The sequence below is a fragment of the Alosa alosa genome, chromosome 2, assembly GCF_017589495.1.
Source record: "Alosa alosa isolate M-15738 ecotype Scorff River chromosome 2, AALO_Geno_1.1, whole genome shotgun sequence".
Lineage (NCBI taxonomy): Eukaryota > Metazoa > Chordata > Actinopteri > Clupeiformes > Clupeidae > Alosa > Alosa alosa.
The window spans coordinates 13,145,174-13,164,370 of NC_063190.1; the positions used below are offsets into that span (position 1 = coordinate 13,145,174).

Sequence of the window (19,197 nt, forward strand, 5' to 3'; positions counted from 1 at the left end):
CCATCTGCTAGTGTGATACTAACCCTGAGAGACGGCTGACATCATCTCCACTCCTCTATCGTCCTTCCTCTCCTCCGCTACCTCTACATCATCAATCTCCATGGCAGCCTGTTCTCCCTCCTCTTTCTCCACATCCACTTCTTCCTTCTGCCCATCCTCTTTCTGCTGCGCCAGACCCTCCTCACTCTCCACCTCCTCCTCCTCCTTCTTCTCCTTCTCCTCCTTCTTCTCCTCCTCCTCCTTCTTCTCCTTCTCCTCCTTCTTCTCCTGCACCTCCACATGGTCCACCTCCTCGTCATTAACTTCCTCCTCCTTCACCTCCACATGGTCTTTCTCCTCCTCCTCATTAACTTCCTCCTCCACCTCCACATGGTCTTTCTCCTCCTCATCATTAACTTCCTCCTCCATCTCCTCCACCTCCACATGGTCTTTCTCCTCCTCATCATTAACTTCCTCCTCCTCCACCTGCACCTCCACATGGTCTTTCTCCTCCTCATCATTAACTTCCTCCACCTGCACCTCCACATGGTCTTTCTCCTCCTCATCATTAACTTCCTCCTCCACCTGCACCTCCACATGGTCTTTCTTCTCCTCATCATTAACTTCCTCCTCCTCCACCTGCACCTCCACATGGTCTTTCTCCTTCACATCATGGCCTGCCTCCTCCATCTCCTCGTCTTTCTCGCCCTTTTCCTCTCTCCTCGTCTCTGACATCATATCATCAGCCTCCTCCTTCTCATCCTTTCTCTCTGTCCCCTCCTCCTCTCCTTTCTCTCCTCCTGCCTTCTCCTTGTCCTCCTCCTCTCTCACTTTCTCTTTATCTCCCTCCTCCTCCTCCTTTGTCTCACTTGCTTTTGTATCACTCTCTCTTCTCATTCTGTTCCTTCTCCTTCCCCTCCTCTATGAGTTCAGAGGTTCCTTTTTCTTCTTCCTCATCCCTTTCGTCAACATCCAGTTTCTCCTCTCTCTCTCCATCCATTTCTGCTTTCGTCTCTTGTGGCCCATCCTGGCCAGAGCCTTCCACCTCTGCCTCAACCACCATATCAGTCCGCTCCTCTTTCTCCTTCTCCATCACCGTTTTCTTCTTCACCTGCAAGGCCTTTCCAGATTTTTCCAGATCATTGATCCTCAGTTCTCTCATGAGAAGTTTTCTATACTGTCTTCTCAACTTCTTCTCACTCATGCATTTCTTGCGGCCCTTGTCCACACCTACTTTTACACCCAGAGCTTCTAGTTCTTGTCTCAGTTCTTCCAAGGTGGCCTTTTTCAGTCTGCTTTCTCTTTCTTGGAGGGTTTCCCATGTCTCCCCTCCCTCATCCTTGTACACTTCCCCAGGAAGGTCATTCTCCTGCTGCACTCTGCAACAGTTGAGAAAAGCCCAAAGTCTCATACCCACATGCGCACCAGCAATCAAAAACCCAGTTAACCTCTACAATTAACGTTATTCATGTGACGTATTCTAGGTTCTATAGCTTTGCTTACATCCAGCTGGTAGGCAAGGGACAAGTTGAACCCATTGAACATCGTTGTCTGCAGCTGCCTCTCAGTAGGCTACATCTCTGTATTTCAGCAATGTCATATAAAGGTGATGATGAAACGTTATCCCATTGTTCAATATTTGATAGCCTGTCACAGGAACGTTGTTTCGCTAAAATCGCCCTGATTTGGTGCATTGATCTGTATCGGAGAACCTGCATGTAGCCTAATGGTAGCCTAACTTTTTTTTTCTCTGTTCAAAACTTCGGTTTACACGAGAAGGCTATAGCCTTTCTTAGAAGCTGTGAAATTTGACCAGAAAGGAACATGTCTTCCTTCTGAAAGCTGACACAAAATCAAACAATATTTGATAATTTAACTTCAACTGAACAGCGACAGGTTTTGGTAGGCAGTAGACTCAGCAGAGACTTTAAACGGTAGCCTAGAAGCTACTGTTATAGCCAGCGTCAGTCAGCATCATAACATTAATGGCGTTAGTCATGAATCCTGTAACATATTATATCATATAACAGCGATGGCTTATTCCAAGACGATCTGCATGGATCTATAACCACCCAGAAAAACTCAGAATGTGAGTGATAAAGTTCATTAATTGTGTGAAACTTTGTATTAGTTATCCATTGCAGCATCGCCTATATTAGGCTGTTATGCTAGCTCAGCCTTTAAATATGTTGTTATTTTGGTCATGTGGACTTGATTAAACGGGTAAAGATAATTCATAAACTGCTTATTTCTTACATGACTGAAGCAGTAGCCTAGGTTCAACAGTGGTGTTTGAGGTTGCTGTGTTAAGTTGTTGTGTGTGATCGCTAAACTATTAGGATCAAATCAGTTTATTTTGACATACGGGAGTTAGCCTAAGTGACCTGTAACGTTAGCCTATAGCACATACATTCTGTTTTCATTTATTAGCATTTGTTGTGATTGTATAATCAAATGACACACATGATAACTTGAAATAGAAGGACAGAAGATAGGTGATTGATGTCCACAAGCACGAATTTCACGAGACAAATTAGAACAAACTGTTCCGGTAAAAATAATCTTGCCATGTTTAAAATGCTGCACTTTTTCCCTTCATAGCCTATCTCTGGCAATTCATTTTTGGATGACTGTAGATAGTTGTATTTAAGCCTACGTCTTCGTAGACAGTAGGCTACACCATTAGGCTATCTTGAGAATAAAAGACTTCACAGCTGCTAACGATCATCCCTCCACAACCACGAGGATAGGTAGGCTAAACGGTGGTCATTCGCTTTTTTGCTTCTTATTGTAAAACCAACTGTTAGGGCCTACACAAGTGGTCGACATCCCGGTCAATATTTGATATTAAAATTTCAATTTTGAAGCTATTTGTAACTATGTGTAGCCTATGCAACCCGACTGTTGTAGGCTTGCTTACCACTCTCTGCAGTGCCTTGCCTACCATTCTTGCCTACCACTCTAGTTGTAAACAAACGGTCATATGACAATTATGACGTAGGTGCAAAACCTTAATACTTCAGAAAAGAGTGAGCATAACATCAGACCCACATTTAGTGATCCTCTATGACATCATCATCATTGCTTGGCATCTTTTATGACACAGCTAATAGTGTGATGGCACATAGTTACGGTAACCAGGTGGGACAAACAACAAAGAAAAGAACTTTATGAGAATGGAATAGAATATAGAAATCCATTGTCTATCTCCAAAAAGGCACTTTTCCCCCTCTTTTCTCATCTACACTCTTATAAATCTTAACCCATGTAGTCATACTGATAAATCATGCTGAATATAATTGAGATAATTGCCACCTAGTTGATATTATAATAATAACTGTAACATAATAGTAACCAGGGCTCTACAGTGCGCCCATTTCACTCGCACATGCGAGTAAAAATGATGGCGTGCGAGTGCAAAAAAATATTTAGGCACACTGGTGCGAATTACTTCTAACCATATCAATGTTTGTCTACAAAATAACACCGCAACATCGAGAAACATTACTGGTGCAAACCACAGAATCACGGAGCGAATGCAGCATAAAAACTACACCTCCTATCAACGTTAGCAGTTTCTCCTTGTGACTCGCTATCAAATCCAAGAGCGCGCAGAAAAAGCGGAAAGTTAGACTAGCCAGCCAAGATGCAAAGATTGAAGAAATTAGTTATTCTATCCACCAAATTCATCAGATATAGGAGGAACAGGATGAGATTCTGAGAATGCAGTGAGAGAAGGAAAGGAAACCTAACATGCCTTTTAGCCCAGTGTACGTATTGGCTGCAATATGCAAAATATAGCTGTAGCGAACAGGCACAAAATAGCCCCATTTTATTCAAAGGTAGAATGCTACTGACAACTCCAGGCTTCCACGCATGCTTGTTTGTTTACACCGAATACAAGCTGAAGTGCAAAACAAAAGTAGGCCTAACGTTTGCCTACTACCCCCATCAATGCAGATAATTCAAATAAAAACTAAAAGTATAAAAAATATCCTTGATTAGCCTATGTTGGGTTTTGTGGAAGAGAAATGGACTGTTTTAGTAGTAGTATTATTAGGCAGTATGCAGTCAGATAGGTCACCATGGGCATATTTGGATATTTTGGACCCAACAACCTAAGCCACCATCACCTCACGCCCTGCCCCCGCCTAACGCCTTCTTGCCTGTGCCTGTTAAGGTGTCCACGACTCTGGCAGCCTTGACAGGGACATCAAGGAGGTGGTCATCCCCAGCCCCCACCCCCCCTCAATACCAGTGCAACACTCACCTCCATCATCACAGGCTATCATACCCCCACCATCACTGGATATTGCACCCTCCCCCACATGGCTTATCCACGAACAATGCGGGTGACAACGACCTCAGTCAACAGCCATCAGACACACAGATCCCAGATGCACCCCCCCCCCCTCCCCTTACACCCCCATCATCACAACAGGTCAAGTGCGAGCTCAACTAAAGAAACTGCACATAAATAAAGCAGCGGGGCCCGACAGACTGTGTCCAAGGCTACTCAAGGCCTGTGCTGCTGAACTGGGGGAGCCACTGAAGCACATCTTCAATTTGAGTCTACGTCTTGGACAAGTTCCAACACTGTGGAAGACATCATGTCTCACCCCTGTCCCTAAGAAGCCACACCCTAGTGAGCTTAATGACTACAGACCTGTCGCTCTTACATCACATGTGATGAAAACAATGGAGCGACTGGTCTTAGGTATGCTCAGACCCCAGGTACGCCATGCACTAGACCCGTTACAGTTTGCATACCAGGAGAAAGTGGGCGTGGACGATGCCATCACTTATCTTCTACACAGGACACATTCTCACCTAGACAAGGGGAAAAGTGCTGTGAGAATCATGTTCCTTGATTTCTCATGTGCTTTTAACACCATCCAATCCCTCAGACTGGGAGACAAGCTCTTGTAGATGGGTGTGGACGCTCACCTGGTAACCTGGATTACAGATTACCTGACCGAGCGACCACAGTTCGTCAGACTGAAGAACTGTCTCTCTGACACTGTGATCAGCGGCACCAGAGGGCCACAGGGAACTGTGCTCTCTCCAGTCCTGTTCACCCTGTACACATCTGACTTCTGTTCACCCTGTACACATCTGACAACACCGAGTCATGCCACATGCAGAAGTTTTCTGCGGATACTGCAATTGTGGGGTGTATCAGGAACGGGCAGGAGGAGGAGTACAGAAGCCTGGTGGAGGACTTTGTGCAATGGTGCAAACTCCATCATCTCCAACTCAACACTTCAATGCCTCTTCACCCCCTCCATGTTTGGATACTGTCTGTCCACTAGCCACTTTTTACCACTGTCTTTCTGCCTCACTGTTTGCGTGCTATATTAGCACATTAGCACATATGAATAACCCCTCCCTCCATGCCACAGCCGAACTGTGGCCACACTTATACCTTTCTTAAAATAGTTAGATATATAGATATATAGATATATACACTTTATTGTTGCACTGTTGCACTGTTGGACTTACTCATTTGCACCATCACCATGACCACTATCACCATTGCACTATCACCATGACACTCACTCACACTGAGCACCTTACCTTACCTTACTATGCACAGAGAATCACAGGCTCAGTCCCTACCTCAGTCATTGCAAGCGCCTCTAGATTGATTAATCACCACTATGTGGATACTGTTTTTAGAATTGATTTAGATTAAGTGTTACTTAGTATAATTTGTATTTTAGTATATTAAGTATATTCTTTATCTTCTACTGTCCTTATTGCTTAGTTGTGTTTTTATATTATATACTTTTAATTACTGTGTGTGTTGTCTGTATGCTACTGAGACCTTAAATTTCCCCTGGGGATCAATAAAGTATCTATCTATCTAGCTAGCTACAGATGGATTCACAAATAAATAAATTAGCCTAAATTTGGCAGGATACTTGATTTACAGGCTAAATGCAAATATGGCAATGTTTAACTGTTAGCTGCAGTATAATGTTAGATTAGGTGTAAGTTAAGTACAGAACTGACTGTGCGCCCAATTTTTTGTCTGTGCTCCTATTTTTTTAAAATTGGGCGCACAAGTGCTCCTGGAAAAAAATGTTAGTGTAGAGCCCTGGGATACAGTATAGTGGGTTTATGCTTATAGACCTGCATTTATTCTTAATTGTTACCCAATAATTTTGTTTATCTGCCTCAGAGGAAGTCTTTTAATACGTTTTTATTCCAGGTCTCCATCTCGTTGTGCCAGGTCTTTAATCATAGACTCTTTGTGGTGATGTATGTAATGCTGGGGTGTAGGGAATATAGCCTTGACAAGCAAGGCCTCAAGCTGACCAATGAGTACGGCATGGTTATGGAGACACATTTGCAGTGTCTTGTAACCCCCACCCCCACCCCGATGAATATTGAGCATTTTCCAAAAAAAGAGAGAGAAATAACATGTTTCTGATTGATGGTTTTTCTTAGTTGGCTTCTTTTGATGTGTTACCAAAACTACATACATCACTCAAATACACAACAAAGTAAATTACTTTCTGAAGAAGTAAAACAAACACACTCACTCTTGAAAAATGGATAGTCATTATTATTCCATGGGTGGATGTTTAAAAAGTGTATACAGCATATTCACACCGACTTTTCAAGTCATACGTAACCAAACAATATATGTCATCTGTTCAGCTCCTTTAGCATGTGTTTAATACCTAACCATGATATGTTTACATTGTTATGCGTGAGTTCTCACCTCAACCATGCCTAACATGGATGGTGCCTTCCTTTACTGTAGTGCACAGTGACAGCGTCCAGTGATGACTTCATCGGTTAACCCTGGCAGTAGCCGGGCAGGAGTGGGGAGGAGGATGAGGTCATCTTTTGAAACGTGACGTGCGCCTTCCTGAGTGGAGCTTGTGGGAGGAAGTGAGAAGCTGTGCTCGAAACTTGCCCCTGCTGCCAACGCCCAGGCCTGTCAGGTGGGCATCCCATCAGCCCTCTGGCCGGACACAAATGTTGTGTGATTATTAGGTATGAAGCTGGCAGTCAGTCGGGGCTTTTGAAAAGGCAAGCAGGCATGAGCAAGGGCCTGCAGTGGAACAAACGCCCACTAACGCATGATATACAAGTATTTTCTTTTTCTTTGTGTTGAATATGATTTTTTCAACAAGACAAAAAGGTCATCAAACACAGCATATATTGCTCATCAGAATAACAGTCTCAGGCTTCGATTCAGATCTATTGATGATGATCAGCGTACTGTATGCGAAAGAACTTGAACGATCAGAACTTGCATTTTGTTTTTGTTTTCATTTTTTTTAATTTTTTTCACTCTTTTTACTAGATTTGCAATAGGCATCACAATGTGAAATGTCATTCTCTGATACCTATTTATTTGGTGTCCTGCTGAGGAAATGCATTCAGAATGCAGGTTTCGTGAGGGTGGGTGGTGGGGATCTACACAGACTTTTCCTACATCATTATGGGCTTATGGGTGACTCGGTGAGACTAAATGAAAGCACACAATCAAGCAAAACACACAATCAGTTTGTACATAGGGGCCCACAGAGATTACTGTCAGAAGTAAAGAAATGCGTTTTGAATCACAGATAATGGCCTGAGGCAAGAAAATACCAATAGGAAAACAGACTTTCTTTTGTAAACAAGAAAATATTAGTGTTTTCGTAGACCCTGTTATCAAAAACATGTTTTGATGAACACAAAGAAACACTTTGATGAAATGTCTGATGGTAGTTAAGCCATCTACCCAAAACAACTGTGTAAATATAATTGTCTCACCAGTCAAATTAAAACATTTGATCTTTGTCTTTTTTAAATAACCTGTTTGTGACAAAGTAGCCTACTGCTTACAAATACAACTGTGTACATTTTTCATTATTTACAGATGTGGTCTGTGATTTGGCAGGGATTGTATCTGGCTCAGTCCAAGCCACTAAGTTTGCTTCTCGGCACACGGACACCTGGTAGCAAACACTGAAAAAAATTGGCAAGTGGACCCTGATGAGTAATTTGCTGAATTTGAAAAGTGTGTGGGATTGGACTCATGGACTGAACCTTCAGCCAGTGTTGTAAGCGAGTTGTAATACATGTGTGATTTCAATGCATTGCAATGCAGTGTCACTTCTACAATCTAACTTCATTCTAACTGCAACATATTAATGTCAGGGCAAAAAGAGGCATCAGAATTGTTCACACTGCTCATTGATTTCTCCCCTTTGCTGAGGAAAATGTGTTCCCTTCATTGGCAATGAAAGACATAGATGACGCTGAAGTTCTGACTGTAAAATTGTTTGACAAATGAGATCCAAGTAAATTGATTGATCATGTAAACATATTTTTGGCCACAAACATGTTTGTTAAGTTAGTGCTGTCTGTCATGCTTGGCAGTGTTTGGAGAACAGTTGGTGTGTGTGCTTTGCCATTTGGCTGGGCACTGGGCACTCTGGTCCAGTGAAGCGGAAGAAGAGAGTTCATTTTCGGCCGCTCATCTGTTTGGAAAACCGGTCATGCTGTGTCATTTTTAGACACACACAAGAGTGAGAGTAATGTTATTCCTATGACATCATGGTTTATGAATATTTATATCCATGTGAAGAGGCACTCATTTGAACCCGTAGTGCACACCACGCGAGGCCCCCGTGCTACAGAAACCACGCAGTGAGGACAGGTGGTGATGCCAATACTGAAGCAGATCATCACAGTGAAGCAGAGATCCGTTGAGTCATTGGTCGCATTTTTTAACATCTAGAGGAACAAGATGGAGGTTGGCTTTAATGCCCGGTGTGTTGTGTGTTAATCAAATCAGAGACAAATCAGAACCCTATATGGGTTTTCAGTTCAGCCTTTAACCAGTTCAGCAGTTAACCACTCCTTAGTTCATTTAATTTCAAGTAGTTCATTTTTGTAACAGTTACTAATCTTTTTCCTCTTGGATGCCCCCCTCACATTGCCCTACTTACAGATGTATGTGTACAGAAAGACAGGGGTCTCAGGTTCATCTGATATGCTTCTCACTGTAAATGGCAAGAACAAGGAAAGGAATCAATTAGGGCTCAGATCATGGCTAAGGGTACCGAATGTTATCATAGGAACAGTCGTGCTTTGCTTAGTTTTTTAGACTCTAAGGGCACAAAGAGGGATGTGCATAGAGTGCCAATTACTAGGGTTCTATTGAATATTCTGACAGAGAAGAGTATCCTATTATGCACCATGTCTAGAGAGTCTAAGAGTGTACTGAGCCTTTAACATTGCAATGAAAACTTCATGTGTACACAATCGCCCCTTTTCTAACGTGAACTGTCAGTCTTTTCTGGTTTGTTATTAAAAGACAGAAATGATCTGTGTGTTCCAGTGACTCGCTCGTCCCTAGTTTAATATGTTTGACCAAGAAGAGATGATGAAAAGTTAGTCCTATCTTAAAGTGTGTGCTATCTCTGTTTAACAGCATGATGTAGATTTACAGTAGAACTAGACCAATGTTCACACACCATTCATATGAAAACGTAAACATAGGGGAACTGTAGTGTAAGCAGTGCCATTTCAACCACACACAGGACCAAGTGTCCGCTGGGACTTGGGTTTGATTCTGAACTGCAGTCATTCCTCAATCCCACTCCCATCTCTCACTCATGTCACTCTACTGTCCCTATCTCAACAGATAATAAATGAAAACATTACACAAAACACAAGGTTAAAAAAAATAGTCTACTATTTTTACTAATAAACTATTAAAATGGTTTACTATTTTTACTATTAAACTATTGCAATAAATTCTTAAGAATGTGGTCAAATCTTAATTGCAGCGACAGGGCCTGTGAAGTCCATCTGGTTACTGGTTAGACAGGATCCATAACCAGAGCCCATGCAGATTTCAGTACAGGGACAAGCAAAGTGGACATGCTGCTTCTCACCTTGACATCACTGCATGAGAAAGTTCAGTCTTGGCGGAATCCTCAGACAGCGGTGGGGGGGGGTGGACACTAGGAAGTGCTGATAGTGCCAGATCTCAGTCGTAACTGTCTAGCAGCTGCTTAAGAGACACAGAGGTCAGGCAGAGGTCAACTGTATCCGCTCAGCTAGCCTCCCCACTGAGAGAAGAAGGGTCAAGCCAGAGGAGAGGTCAAACTCGACATGATGCTCTATACATTGTAAAGAACGGGGAGATGCTCTATACATTGTAAAGAACGGGGAGCATCTTCTTCTTCTTCTACATTATCCTATAATGTATACTCAGGACTCCTAAAGAATACGGCCACCTGTCACCTTCAGGTGAACTCCCATCCATGCATGCGTTAATGGGATGCCTTGCACACAATGGATGCAAATGGGAGAGAGCCAGAGGGGACTGTTAAAGACAGTAAGTGTACTTGGAGTTGCCTTGAGACTACAGTCCTCCCAGTCACTTTTGGTCAAAATTCCAAACGAAGAGAAAAAAAACACAGATTCAGCAATTTAATGGAGAACATTAGCCTGGCTAGCGCCACCACTTCTGGGAACATCTGGGAACCAAACGTTCATTTTCTCGTATTTGAAAAAAATGCCCAGATCCGTTTATTGGGTGCCACGGATGTCTATCAAATGCGTCTGTGCATAGCTCATCATCGTCTTGCTTTCCCCCCTGTTCTGTGATTGGTTCCCTATCTCAGGCGAAAATTAGCCTTAGCAGCGTGAATCAAATCGCGTGCAAGGCAGCATGGGAACACCCAGGCTAGGAGAACATGGTTGTAAATGGTGTTTAAATGATGTGAAGAACTAGCCTCTTCTCTCAGATGAATATGCCTTTAATGTGCTGCGCTAGCACCTGACCCGTGCTAATGGAATGAAGATGACCTCAGAAATTGATCAGACCCCACCTCATTTCCCATTGTCTCCATGCCTCTGTGTGCTGGATCAAGGTGCCCTTCAGTTCATTGTAGCCCTGATGTCCTTCTGCATCTCATTATAAACAATGCACAGCCATTGGCATACCTCAACCCATTGTGATACTGCGTAGTGATTTTCTGCAAATAATCCGCTGGAAGGATTTTGGCAAATGCTGTTGTTTATCACAATCACAGACAGCATCATTCTGTGTTGAGGGACTCTAAGCCTTATTCCCACTGGTTTGGGGTTCTTGTCTTATAATAGTTGTTAAATTAAAGTGCAAAGGAGTGGAAAAAATATATGTAGCTTATAGACACTTATGGGGGTTAACGGCTGCATTTCCTTATGGGCTCAACTTAATTAAAATGAAGACGTTGCCATTTGTTATGAGGGCTGCACTGATTGATTAAATTACAATGCGAGGAGAGAGAATCCAGGAGGTAAGATCAAGTGTAGAATATAAAATGGAAATAAAATGAAAGAAACTCTATTTTAAATCTGGCTTCCACTTGAGTGTTGGTATTACAATGCACTGAGGCACATAATCAATAATTAATATAAATTGAATCATGTATGTGCATTTCATTAGTTATAACCTCCCCTCACCCTAATCTTAACAAAGACTACATCTTTCAAAAACATGCACCATAACAAGGATCACACTGTTCGTATCTTTTATTTAAGAATCGAAAACAAAGACCCTGAAGACATTTATTCAAATGTGGATGGCAATTGTCTTCTGCCTTCTTCAAATTTTGACACTAACAGGAACCTGTGTGGTAATCTTTTTTGACTTGTCAACCCACAACAAATTGCAAAACATAGGGGAACTGTAATAATAATAATAAAATTATAATAAACTGGAATAATTTCACTAAATTATGCATGCTGGAAACTGTTCTGTCCTAGGCTCACTTTGGAGACTATTCACCATTCCTCTCCGTGCTGGTGGAGGACATCAAATGCATGTTCCATACTTCAACAGTGTCTCATTTACCTCAGTCAAGGCCAGTAGAGAGCTATGGAGTAAAGTGCTATTACATTTTATTTTCAATCGCTAACAAGCGCTTACCCATACTTCAGATCCTTTTTCTAAACTCTTAACATAGACTCACACCTACAAAACACAATTGGCCAAATGGATTTTCTTCTCAAAAACACATTTTGTTACAGTAAATATACTAACACATCTTTCTCTGCACACACTAACTTTACCAAAACACTGGAAATCTGTTAAAGAATAACACTTGTTTTTTAACTTCACAAGGTACATGCAGTCAATCAAAGTACACCAGGTTTCAAAATACTGGTTATTGTTGACATTACAAAAACTGCATAGACTTTTATGTTTCAGTTTTATAGGTATTTGCATGCAAAACATACAATCCACCATTTTTACACTAAATTTCTTGGTTGGGAACTGTATGTCCACATGAAATGTTCACATTCAAAAGAATTCCAGTAATAAGCACAATCATTTTTTTTCCTTTACTGTTTACTAGAGGAGGTACAGTAGAAATACGGTTTACAGTATGATAGAACAGAAAAAGTTTTACAGTATTGCTTACAGTGAACAAAATATCCATGTAACACACAAGAGCATTCTGAAAAAAAAAAAAAACATCAAAAAGCCCAGATAAAAAGGGGAACTGAAAAAAGCACATTACTGTATCTAATCCCTCGATCTTCCGGGTTAGCCCACATGTTTTCATCAACATCACATCTGATATTATTCAAGGTGATGGGATAAAACTGCTTGGTAGCAGAAGCAGAGGTTTTTATACTGTATCTAAGGTTTGGAATATTGTTTTTGCTATTGTGGGATGTTGTGTGTTAGAAAACATTCGTAAATACTGAAAAAACAATCCATAATTTTGTTGGGAGGTAGAGCATGTTTGTTACTGTAAGAAAATGTAAGCATTGTGGAAATGTGTTCACTGACTGCATATTGTGTGAAAATGACATGAAATGTGTGAATGGTTTGGCCACAAAAGACCGATGCTGTGCTAATTGTGTTTAGAGTTTTGAAAATGTGACAACTGGTTAGACAGACGCTTGTTAGCGACTGAAAAAAACTGTAATTCAATCATTTTTTAAAACCGAAATCTGTCACAAAATGTGTGTTTAGCTTCAAGTTTACTCTGCAGATTTCTATTTCTTCCTGGAGTTAACACAGATAGACAAAAATATTCAGCTTATTTGAACTGAACCGTGGCAGCCCCCCTTTTCAGTAGATCAGGCTCTGCAAGAGTATGTCACACATATTTTGTATTTCTGTCACACAATCTACAACCAAGGTTACAACAATATAAGGGTGTGATTCTCTGTGTATAATGTAGGTATATGTACAATGTATTTCCCTATAATAATACACATAACAAACTAGCTTGATTAATTGCAGTACTTGAGTGTTAAGTATAATTGGACCATTGCACATGTTTGGTGTAAGACCTTTACAGGTCCTAAAAAATGCCAGGGATTACTCCAAACAGTCCCACTGCTGGAAATCAGTGAAATCCCCATATACACCATATATCACCTTGATTAGTCATTTGCAAACATTCCAGCGGAGAAATATCACTTGAAAAGTTGGAAAGTGGGACACAATTCCCTTTTGTGTCATTTACATATGAAACACAATTAAATGCTTGCACGGTGTGTGTGTGTGTGTGTTTGTGTGTGTGTGTGTGTGTGTGTGTGTGTGTGTGTGTGTGTGTGTGTGTGTGTGTGTGTACTGGGGTGGGGGTGGGGAGTCTTAACTCTCTCAGGAATAGAGACCAGCTCATGTGAATGGTTGTATGTGACTTGTATCTGTGGTAACATGCAGGTGATGATAATTAGTCCGAAATTCTCTCATTACAGAGTGTGGCAGAAGTGCTATAGCTTTATCATGCATCTTGCTCACGTCTTCATACTGCCATGAAAAATGAATTGCTGTCGCAACAGTATATGGCCATGTTGTCTACAAGTCTGCAAATTACATATTCGATATTATAATGCCATATGCAGGAGGACAACAGAAACAGTCCAATCTTCATTTGCCCTGCTTCAAACTGGTAAGTGTATGCGATTACAACAACATGACTTAGATGGTTCTATTGCATATCTAATATTCCACATATAGCTGAATTACGTGTGATGATGAACTATATTGTAAAAACCAATTACCCTGCAAGTGACTTTTATATGATGTGGTGTCATAAGGACTTTCATTTCATTTAGATATAGAAAAGAAGATTGCAGAGTCCTGAACTGAATGTCATTTTTATGGCAATGCTCCTGATTAAATAATAAGCATCTGGATGGGTGCAAATAGTAATTTGCTTTCTCAGATTAATTATCTGATATGGCTTGCTGGACAGAATATGACTTTTCTGCATCGTTTTATTTTTTCCTCAGACCATTCTCATTTTAGCTTCATTAATGAGAAATAACCATTTTGATAGAAGAAAGTATAGGAGAAATTCTGTGTGTGTGTGTGTGTGTGTGTGTGTGTTTTCATAGCTACAGTTTATCACTCGCATTTACCAGAATGCAGCTGGTATTTTTGATAAGGTCTTCTTACTGTAGGTTTGTCACAATTCAGGCCAGTTTGTGAGGGATCCATTGTGCAGTAAACTCAAATGCAATTAAGTCTGGACTCTGGAAAACAAGTTCTCTCAGTTTGGAAATATATATACCAAACTTCAGAAGAGATTAATAAATCACATTTGAATAAAAACTAATTGCGTAGAGAAATGCTGTCTCATAATAAAGTATAATTATTATGAAAAATAACAACAAAATACACTTTACACAGCTAAGAGTGAGGGTGCTGTAGTGTTATTAATATGCTTTACCAATGATTACTTATAATTCACCACTAATTACTGGTAATTACCTCAATTTCTTTCTAATTTTGAGGCTCAGAGGAAAGGCACAGGGCCTTTCCTGCTAAACGTGAATCAATGACCCATATCATGTGCTCACATTAAATCAATGGAGATAAGCTAATCAACAACTTTGAAAGCTCAACCTTATGAGCTCCTATTACCCAAGCATGATTTATGACTAATCATTTCTGCAAATGGTTGAGATCATCTGGCCAAGTGGAGGGAAGATGCATGTGTGTGTTCTCATGTTTGTAGCCATATGGAGATGCAGCGATCCACTAACTCCTATGAGAGTCACGGAAGCATCTCAGGTGAGAAGTATAACATACATACAACATACAAGAAACTGTTCACACTTTTACCACTGAACACAACTCATGCAGTCTGTTATTCTGGCTGTTGATATTACAACCTACATTTCCCAAATCTTCTGCTTTTCTATATATGGACCACATGTATTTGGATTTAAAGAGGAGATCAAAGGACAGATGTTTAGACATTCCAATATTACCTCCTGAGTTTCTCTATTTGTGATTAAAGTGAAACAGAAGTAAACTAATCATGCAATCTAGGTCTCTTGAGCTATCAAAGATCCAGTTTTAAGAAGTGCACGTTCCCTTTGGGAGTGAAGCAGAGAGACTAAGGGGTGTAGTGAGAATCATAAACCAGCAAAATAGTCAACATGGTCAACAGTCAACATATATGCACATCTACTGTACAAAGTAGACACAATCCCTGTTTCACAATGGCTTCCAGGCACACAACACAATTTCTCTACATTTGCACAGGGCCCTACTCTTTTATACCAAGTCCCAAATCCCTGTACCCTGCACCTAATTCAGCATATTACTGGTTATTTTCAACTCAGTAGCATATTCTGGTTGTAACATGCACTGTGAAAAAGTGTTTGGGTAATTGTTACGGTAGGCTAGTGCTGGACTCAAGGCTAGGAGCTGCACTAAGACGCTACACAATTCATGATTCACATCCCATACCCCAGGGGGCGCTGGCTGCATCTTTAGGGCATTTCATTATAAGTTATGTGGAGATGGGACTCTCGCTCTCACTTCCGCTTGCCCACTTCCGGTGGCGAGTTTCAAACCGGCGTCGTGCGTATCGGTCGTTACCATCTACCTTCCTGAATGTACAATCTACCGCTTGCACTGACCGGCGCTGGTGCCAGGCTTGAGCTGATTTGGAGGTAAGCCTCCTCTATTCTGAGACACACACACACATTAGCGTCTTACATTCATACCTTCTCGTTAAATCATATGCATGAGGCAGGGTCTCCAGATGCTAGGACGGTTTGATAGCCCCTAGACTAGCTTAGCCCATAGTTAAACCTTTCCTGTGTACCTAGAGTCTATGAGGCAGTAACAGTAAGAACACAATGGCACACTATACCAACCGAGTTTGGTGTGGTGGTGGGGTGCGGGGGCATCATGGTTCTTAAGTGGCTAGCAACTGCAAACTATTGATTTACTTTGTCTTCCTTCTCCTACGGCCCCTCATCACATGGTGGTAAAAGCTGAATTATTAACCTGTGTGGGAGTGATGTTATGCTGTGGGGTGCTGAGCTGCGCCTTGCACTGTGTGGATGGAGCCAACTGGGCCTGGGTTACTTAATATGCATGCCACTGTTCTCCCACACACGCACACGCACACACTCACCACACACACAGACACGCACGCACACACACACACACACACACACACACACACACACACACACTAATGTACCTACAATGTCTGAGCTGCTGTCTGCTTGGATAGGCAACCCTTACAGCACCAGGTCTCTCTCCTCTCCCTCTCCTCTGGCCTGCATATAATGTCATTTCCGATGGGAAATGTCTACAGGGGTTAAGAAAAACGTGACCTTGAAGAAATTGCATGGAGGTCTACCCTGGGTGAATTTGATATAGCGTGGGGCATGTGGGATGTTGATGCAGCGTTTTTTTTTTTTTTCAGGGGGAAAAAATTACATATTTTATTCTTTGAAATGAATGATACGGATATTAGCATACCATGCGATTGGTCATAATGCCCCATGCAGGCTGTATACTGTACCACTCTTTTCCACTGAAAATCGCATTACAGTGTAAAACAAAATAACCATATTATTGAAGCGGCAGTAGCTATTTCTGAATGTCAAAGGATAACCCTTAGGTCTAGAGAATGGAAAAGTGACAACACAAGAAGGTCAGGAAGTGTCGACGATAGGAAATACATGCGAGTTGTGTGCACTGCTCTCAACCAATCAGACACATTTTCCTTTGGCCCTGACACAGCAGGGACGTGCTACCAGACTGACTTTGAATACTAAGGTAAGAAGCAATTTTCATGGCATCCCCCGAGGTAATTTTTCTGTTTTCTTTTGCCTTTTAGTTTGATGGGTCTGTGCCAAATGCCAAACCACTAAAGCATCTTTTTGTAGTAATTATTCATTCAGCGTCAGCAATCTGTTTTTTTGTTAGTTTTTTTTGTCGTCTTTCAGACACAGCAGGGTGTTTTAACATGCAGCTCAAATTCACCACACCACATCAGTAACTGGGTACCTTAAGGACTTAAGCACCAATGCTTATTTATGAATCCCTTGTTTCTGAGCATTTCATTTTGCAGCTTGCCTTCTGAAATCCCCCTGCTGACTTAGAGAGCAAGAGACAGATTCTGACAGACTTAACCTGGCTAAATGGAAATGATTGTTATGGAAGGTAGAAGCCTTCTGATCCCCATTCTGGCAGACTGCAGCATATAGCCTGGCCTGACTCCACGCATCAAATTAACTTGGACCTCTATATGTGACTCTGCTGATGGGTGGGTGCAATATTGCTAACATTTTCTGCCTATGGATCTAGCTGTTCCGCCTGCTGTGAAGTAGACCATTTCACATTCATGAGTTTGTATTATGCATTTACACACACACACACACACACACACACACACACACACACACCGCAGGCACACCAATCAACACACACACACGCACACACACACACATACACACAGACTTCTCCTCCCATCACATTTCTATTTCATTCCGCAATCAATAACTTGAAAGTGCAGAACCCAGGCAACATGTAATACATTCCCCAGATGAATTTGGTCCACAATTGCAAGCATATAGGGTGCTTATTATGAGCATTCAGTTTACATAGAGCCTCAGGCCAAGGGTACGCACCAATGTTCCCCTTCCACGTCACCTATGACTTCACACCTAATATGCATAAGCACATTCAATGTCTCCCCCAGGGACTCTTGTATTCAAACAAAATTTAACAACAACTCACCCACTTACTGTACTCTTGGCAATGTCTTTAAGGTTAAATTTTGCAGCAATTATAATTTACAGAGCTTCAGTAGCTTCTTCGTTATTTTTTGCTATTTTACCTTTTGATTATCTTTTATTGTTTATTATAATTATATACTGTATACTGACAGTAGGTGCCATGCGAATTAAATGACTTGTGTTGCTGTTGTGTGTCCAACAATCTGATGTGCTTACTGACAGAGTTGCAGTGTTCAGGTGAACGGTTGAATCAGAAAGTTTAACTGCTTAAGCATTAACGCATTAAGTGCAAGTATCCCTGATTATACTGAAGTGCTCAAATGTGTTCTGGGGAGTCTGCTGAAAAGGCCTTTGTAAACAGGCTTTTCCTCACAGTAGTGAAGACACAGCAACTTTTTCAGAGAGAGAGAGAGAGAGAGAGAGATATGGCAATGTCTTTAGATAACAATCAGAGTCTAATCATATTTCAAGGTCAAGAAAAAAGTATTGAATTCCTCTCATTGTGGGCATGCCACTGACGTCCACTGTGTGTTGTGGGCAGACTCTGCCTCATGCTGCTTATTGATCTATTTATATTCATGGAGGGTAGGCATACCAGCATCCATAGGGTGGAGAGTGGAGATTAGCACGTTGCTCAAACACAGTTATATTCTGGCTCTGTTTGTTTATTTCTGTGTGTGTGTGTGTGTGTATCTTCCCCATTCTCTCTTGTTCTGTGTGTGTGCCTCTATGGCGTGTGTGTGTGCGTTTGTGTGAGTGTATATGTGTTTATGTGTGAGAAAGAGAGAGAGAGAGTACCACAATGAATCTCAGCCATCTATTTGAAATGTCAACGTAAATAATAAACAATGACATTCTCTTCAGAGCGCAGTGTTGCCATGAGAGGACGGTTATTTTAGCATACCATATCCAGGCCAGCCTTCATGAGGAAGATACTTAGACGCAGGGTGAAACACTGAGCCACTTCCAAGGTCTTGTCTGAGAACAGCCCGAAGGGAAATCGGAGACAGAGAGGAACAATGCAATGCAATACAATGCAAGTGTGTTCCTTTGCCAGGTAGAAATAGAGCTGAGGAGAGCTCAAGTCTTCTGAAGACGCGTCTGAGAACAGCACCATCAGTAGAACCATAAGTAAGATTTCTGAATTCTGACACATTGAAGCCTTTGTTTTAAATGTTGAAACAGTTACAACAATGGTGT

The 19,197-nt window shown here is 41.5% G+C and overlaps 1 protein-coding gene across 1 annotated transcript; it reads right to left on the reverse strand.

The window, feature by feature from the left end:
* Nucleotides 1-859: 859 nt before the first annotated feature.
* LOC125310041 (myb-like protein X) lies at nucleotides 860-1,517 on the reverse strand. The gene is made up of 2 exons (XM_048267225.1): nucleotides 1,483-1,517; nucleotides 860-1,358 (listed from the first exon to the last, which is right to left on the reverse strand). The coding sequence occupies exons 1-2, from the start codon at nucleotides 1,515-1,517 to the stop codon at nucleotides 860-862; spliced, it is 534 nt and encodes a 177-aa protein (XP_048123182.1).
* Nucleotides 1,518-19,197: the final 17,680 nt, after the last annotated feature.